Source organism: Tachysurus fulvidraco, chromosome 3, assembly GCF_022655615.1.
Source record: "Tachysurus fulvidraco isolate hzauxx_2018 chromosome 3, HZAU_PFXX_2.0, whole genome shotgun sequence".
Classification (NCBI taxonomy): domain Eukaryota; kingdom Metazoa; phylum Chordata; class Actinopteri; order Siluriformes; family Bagridae; genus Tachysurus; species Tachysurus fulvidraco.
Window position 1 is genome coordinate 23,100,753 of NC_062520.1, and position 7,069 is coordinate 23,107,821.

Here is a 7,069-nt window from a genome sequence, read left to right on the forward strand (position 1 = left end):
TAATATATAGTCCATATAACTATAACAAAACAAAATATCGCGCGCTATGACAGAGATTATGAGACATAGATAGTGAGAAGAGATGAAAGAGTCACACACAAAAAATAGCGTGCATAGAGAGAGCAAGAGTCACACACACAAAAGCTAGTCAGAGTCGTGAGAGCGCAGTATGGCCAAGCAAACACAACAAAAACGAAGCGCGAGCGAGAGCCAGCGATCACTCACACACTCACACGCGAGCGCGTCGACAGACACGCAGAAAACAAACACACAAACAACACACTCGAGCGCCGGCGATCGCGAACAAACACTACACACGCGCGCGCGCGCGCCGCCGCGCACACAACAACACACAACACGGCAGCGCGCGCGGCGTGCCCGCGCTACACACAAACCACACACACAACACACCACACGCGCCCGCGCACACACACACACACCCACCACACAAACACACACGCGCGCTCGCCCGCGCACACACACACACACGCGCGCGCGCGCCGCGCACACACACTCTCGCGCGCGCGCCCCCGCTCGCACACACACACACACACACACACACACACGCGCGCGCGCGCCCCACACACACACACACACTCTCTCTCTCTCTCACACACACACACACTCTCTCTCTCTCTCCCTCTCACACACACACACTCTCTCTCTCTCTCCCTCTCACACACACACACACTCTCTCTCTCTCTCTCCCTCTCACACACACACACACTCTCTCTCTCTCTCTCTCTCTCTCTCTCTCTCTCTCTCTCTCTCTCTCTCTAGCTCTTGACCAAGAATCCAACGAAGCGTCTTGGTGGGGGAGAGGATGCAGAGAGAGAGATACGTGAGCATCCTTTCTTCCGTTGGATAGACTGGGACAGACTGGAGAGACTTGAAATTCAGCCACCGTTCAAGCCCAGGCCTGTCAGTTCCCCTAAATAATATAACTCTCACTTCTGTGTGTGTGTGTGTGTACATAAGACTTTATTCATTCATTCATTTTCTACCGCTTATCTGAACTACCTCGGGTCAACGGGCATCAAGGCAGGATACACCTTGGAAGGAGTGCCAACCCATCGCAGGGCACACACACGCTCTCATTCACTCACACACTCTGGACAATTTTCCAGAGATCCCAATCAACCTACCATGCATGTCTTTGGACCGGGGGAGGAAACCGGAGTACCCGGAGGAAACCCCCGAGGCACGGGGAGAACATGCAAACTCCACACACACAAGGTGGAGGCAGGAATCAAACCCCCAACTTTGGAGGTGTGAGGCGAACATGCTAACCTCTAAGCCACCGTGCCCCCCTGTAAAAAGTTTATATTTTTAAATTGATCTGCTACAATTATATAACATTAGAGAAGTTTGTGTATCATCATTTACATGTAGTATCCAAATTTAACTTGGACACTGAAGCAGGCCCACTTTAATATTACTCATACCAAAATATATACGTTAGTAACGTTTTATGTTGCCCTGTGATGGGTTGGCACTCCGTCCAGGGTGTATCCTGCCTCGATGCCCGATGACGCCTAAAAACACAGGCTCCCCGTGACCCGAGAAGTTCGGATAAATGGTAGAAAATGAATGAATGAATAAAGTTTTATGTATGTTTGTGTGTTGCGTGTGTTATGTAGGATTTGCACATAAATTGTACATCAATAATAGTGAAAGTCTAATCTCATAAACCTGCATCTTCAGCACAAGTATTTTGTGAGCACTTCATTTCTGATTTGCATGTGTAACCCTTGTCTCAGGGCTTATCTAAATGTCTGTTCCTCTAGATTCGTTCAAGGAGCTTTTAGGGCATGTGTCAGTTAAATACTCAAGGTTGGAACAAAACAACTGAAAGCATCATAAAAGGGAGACATTAAAACAAATGAATCAGTGCCACACACAAAAACGGTAAATCAGGGATGTATATTGTAGCCGCAGATGTGAATGCTTTTTTTTTTCCTTTCTGGCACTTCAGAGAACCCAGGTAATGAAAATAAACTGACAATAACTTGAAACAACCAAACAATACAATTATAACTTAAGCACTTTGAAAATGATATCCCCAATGTGTAAATTAGGGCTGCACGATTTAGGGAAAATGTCAAATTTCCAACTTAAATGCAAGTTATACGTGGTATTGCACACAGCATTATTGATGATATTTGGAGCAATATTACATGTAATTGTTAAACTTGATTCCCTTACATATACATTTGCTTTTAAGCCTAATTATTATTTTGATTATGATGTGATTGTGACAGGAGCGTGGGAAGAGGTTTCAGGTTGGGGAGTGCGGAGTTTTTTCTGTCACCACTTTTGAATAAGAAACAATATCAAGGCTATAAAACTTGTCCAAAAAAAAAGCAGTGTAGTGTATGAAATTGGCAAACAGCTTTCAGAGAGAATGGGTTGTCATGTCCACACATGCATTTATTTATTAGGATGAATGAAAAAAATGAATGAATGAATGAATGAATGAATTTCATAAAATCGCAGCATTTTGCGCCATATAATCACACAGGCTTGATATCGCGAAGATTACATATTTTTAACATAATTAACCATCTTTGGCATATTGAGCACTACTATCACATCATTTAAATGATCATAGCTACATTTTACACATTAGCAATTTTACTCTACATGCGAAAGAAACACAAGAACATGCGCCTTGCACGAGGCCTTGCACTATTAGCAAAACTAGCATCGTGATGCTACACTTAGCGGCTATCTTAGCATATTGAACTCCTCACATTAACCTTGACATCCATACATTCTAACTGGTTTTACTGAAATAATAACACAATATAACAACAAAATAGTCATATATGTATATAGAATACACTCACCAGAATGTTTCAGTAAACAATCAAGGAAAACAAGTACTCTTCAACTTCAGCACGCTTCCACAGTAATACAACTTCATAGCAAGCATGTAAAACAATAAACCAGTCATTTAACTTAATTTTTATATTTATATATATATATATATATATATATATATATATATATATATATATATATATATATATATATAATCATTTTAATAAAACAAGTCAGCATTACTCACATTCTATGTGTTTTCTCCCTGCTGATTACTCGTAAGTTTCTCTGCTTTGCAGCCGTGCACGCGCTCTCTGCACGAGGCACACTTAAAGGGGCAGTACTAATTTTTAAGTAGTGCTTAATAAGTGTTTATTCAGAATTTGGAAGACAAAATGGAAGGGGTTACACATGTAATAAATCACGCATTGAGCTTGCATTATTTTGTCTCAGATTCACAGCTCACAGAACTCAGGGAACTGAGTGTTTTACATTCCATATAGTTGTGAGAATTTGTAACTCTATATTTCAACCCTGCCTCCATAATTCTTAGAGTCACTCACTTAGATTACTTTTCTTAATCTATACCTATTTTGCAAAGTTTTAAACCAAAAAGTTGCAGTCGTGAGCTTTGTCAACATAACAGATGTGATTCATTATCGTTTTCTGATCATAGTAAAGATGTAGGTTAAGATTTGTAGCTGTAATATGGGGATTCACAACGTTCCAATCCCAAGCGAAAGACTGACAAAACTGGTTACTGCACTGTGATTTATAAATTATGATCTGTGATTAAATTATGAACTATAAATTATGATCTGTGATTCTTGCATTTAGAGATGACTGGTTTTGACAGTAAAATGTCTATGTATGTCTATGAGTATACTGTGTGTGTGTGTGTGTGTGTGTGTGTGTGTGTGTGTGTGTGTGTGTGTGTGTGTGTGTGAGAGAGAGAGAGAGAGAGAGAGAGAGAGAGAGAGAGAGAGAGAGAGAGAGAGAGAGAGAGAGAGAGAGAGAATTTGTGCTTCACATTATTCTTATTCCCTCTTGTCTTACAGGGAGGGAAAAAAGGAGAAAATTTTGACAAGTTTTTCACGGCTGCCTCTGCAGCCCTGACTCCCTCTGATCCAGATGTTCTCGCAGCTGTCAATCAGGAAGATTTCCAGGGCTTTACCTACATAAACTCTGATTTCCCATCCACCCCTCTTACTGCTGTCTGAGATCACACATCCCAAACAAACAATGCGTCTATTTGAACTAACAGCTCTTTATGATTTTCCTACGTCCCAGAATTCTCTCTTCTCCAAAAGTCATAAATTGTGCAGTGTTTTCCAGTGACTATTAATCAAAATAGATATTTTACTAACACACTAGCGTACAGTACCCTGTACAGACTCCCTCTAGAAACTAGATCTAAACATTACACGTAGGCATGTCTCAGATTCTCTTTGAGAGATGACAAAAAAGAAAGGAAATTCATGAGTCTGATGAATTCTCTACACTGTAATCTCCACATAGGCCCTCTAGTGGTATAGACAGAAGTGATTATATTATCAGATTGCATGATAGAGCGCTCTAAATGTACTGTATCATCACACTCTCCAGTGCTGTTTGCAATCCTCTCTAGATCCTAAACCAGCTTTTTTTTGCATGTGACAAAACCCAATAGTCTTATTTTTGATACTGGCCATGCAACCCATATTCCTGACCCATAATATGAGTAAAGCATTAACTTATTCTCATCAGCTCATTACTTAGACAGTAGTCTGTAACCAAGCATAATTGATCCTTGGAGCTGAAGGGATTAAATGCATGTCATCGATTTAATATTCTTATAAGGTTGCTGATGTTTATAGCTGGTGTGGTGCCTTATTATATATCTTACATTCCTCTATACCTCCTTCATCACTTTAGTTTCCTGTTCTTCCTAATTTTACTCGTTTATCAAGCTGGATATGAACGAGTGAGTGTACATTTATACATAAGAAGACTCACAGATGTTAACCTCGATTGCTCAGCTTCGAATCTTATCATTCCGGACAAGTTGCTGTATTTTTATGTATATACGGAATATAAATGTATATATAATAAATATATAATCATTTAAATATAGATAAAATGCTACTGTAGGAAAAATGTGCTGGTCTCAACAGATGGTTGCTGAAAGCCAAGATGTTGCAAACAGCAGAATTTATATTACAGGAAGAGTTTGGTTTGTGTTTCTAATTGTCATACCATAAGGCATCACACAAGCTATTCTCCATGATCCAGCCTTCATGAATTCCAGTCATTAGAGTGTAGTATGTCTTAATTAATTTCCTAGAAAGCCGTATCCTCCATCATGCAACCCCTTCTTAAATCTTAAATACCTTTTTTATCCGCCGAGTGAAATACTGTATTGTATATAAGAATACATCTCTTAGCACGGAGATCAAACATCTAACGTAATAGAATACTGAATAATGTTATACTGTATCTGGAAATGAATTTTCACAGCAACTGGAAATCCTTGGAACTGGAATATCCTGTTTAGGTCACTATTTAAGTTAATAGCTACTATTTTATTTTCATGTGGAGAATACTAGTTACAGATCTTCATGGCATGTTGATGTCTGAATCTGATGACTTTCTTTTCTTTCACAGTAGTTTAGACAAAGAATTTCTCAACTCATTGTATAATGACTGTATCACGTCATCTTATATCGTCTTTAACTTACCCTAACTGATAAGAAGGTATCGAATGTATTGTGGTGTGCAAATATAACGACAACAGATACAACAGATGCCTATTGATGATCCAGTTTTACTGTATCTTTAGATTTTTTTCTGTCATGCAAGAAAATATATGTATATGACCGCACGATTTCAAGTGTATATGCTTAAGGAATCTGTATATGCAGGAAAAATATTAAAATACATAATTGCTTTGAAGTGATGCTTGTTCGAAAAGTTTGGAAAGTGTAAAGAATTCTAGTTAATTCTAGTAAAATCCACAAATACAGTAGTGAATAGTCACAAGAGTCAGTTTATTCTGAAAGCTGGTGATAAGTTGTGTATAAATCTGCAACGGGCTTATGAGAGAAGAAGCAAAGTTCAATCAGTAAGACTTTCAAAAAATATCATCACCATCTTTGTAGGTCATAATAAGCTCTGGTGATTATACCGTATGTAGCTAAATACTGTAGGTAGCCTTTTCCTGAGTCTAGCCATCAACATAGCGCTATAATTTTCAGTATGGCTCTGACTATGGCGTTGGATATAGAGCGCAATCACAGATTTATATTAAAGTGTTCATTCTTATATGTTCCTGACTTTTTTGTAATACATCACACCACAATATCAATCATTATTTTCCTATAATAACAAAAGGATTCTACATTTATATAAAATATAATATATAATTCACCCTTAGAAATTCTACTATTTGAATAAACACTACAATTTCATCAGATTTATTAAAAGGTATTCAAGGTATATGTCTTGGAAACAGTGAAGTAATTGGATAATCTCTTATAAAAAATAAATAAATAAAAACGAATTCATTCATTAAAAAAATGCTGTGCAGTATTACGGTTTTAGCATAAGTAGCATCACCTAAAAAGATCATCAGATGATGGATTGCATTACATATTTGGAGGGAATTTTCAGGCTTGTGTGTGTATATGTTTAGTTTTGAGGCTGTGAATGAGGTTAGGAAGACTCTATAGGCTGTCTGAACAGTGTATGCAGTTTCAGGCCTGGCCTGGTTTAAGTCAGAAAATCTGACCTGGAAAAGAATCTAAAACTATCCAGCTTCACAACCTAAGCCTCCACTGACAGCAAGCAGAAGTGCAGCAAGACATGGTGTCCATAGAGAACAGAGGAGAGGAGAACGAAGGAAAGATAAGGGGAGGGGATAAGACTGGAGGGTAGAAAAGTGGAGAGGAGGAGATGAGAGCAGAAGAGAAGAGACCTGAGAGAAGAGAAGAGGAAAGAGTAGGAGAGAAGTGAAAAGGCAACGAGAGGAAAGATCTGGAATTGAGATGAGATTAGTAACAGGGGGTAGGAGGGGACCCCGTTTTAATCAGGAAAGAAATATAATAGCGAAAAGAAAATATAGAAGACAAATGTAATTAGACAGAGATAGAACAAGACAATGTCATTAAAAGGAGAAGAATTATTGTAGAAGGCAAGTCCAGAGAAGCCATGATGCATTGACTTGCATGAACATGCCAACATACAAGATTTAAAGAAAGAACTTAACTTC

General features: G+C 38.7%; 1 protein-coding gene across 2 annotated transcripts in view; it reads left to right on the plus strand.

The window, feature by feature from the left end:
- prkcg (protein kinase C, gamma) overlaps positions 1-6,113 on the plus strand; it is a 27,269-nt gene extending 21,156 nt beyond the window's left edge. The window contains exons 14-15 of one of the 2 annotated variants that reach the window (XM_047811793.1): positions 781-921; positions 3,882-6,113. In XM_047811793.1, coding sequence (XP_047667749.1) covers positions 781-921; positions 3,882-4,043 — 303 coding nt within the window. In that variant the 3' untranslated portion in view covers positions 4,044-6,113. The remainder of the gene's footprint in view (positions 1-780; positions 922-3,881) is intronic. The other variant, XM_047811792.1, reaches the window with a different exon arrangement.
- Positions 6,114-7,069: the final 956 nt, after the last annotated feature.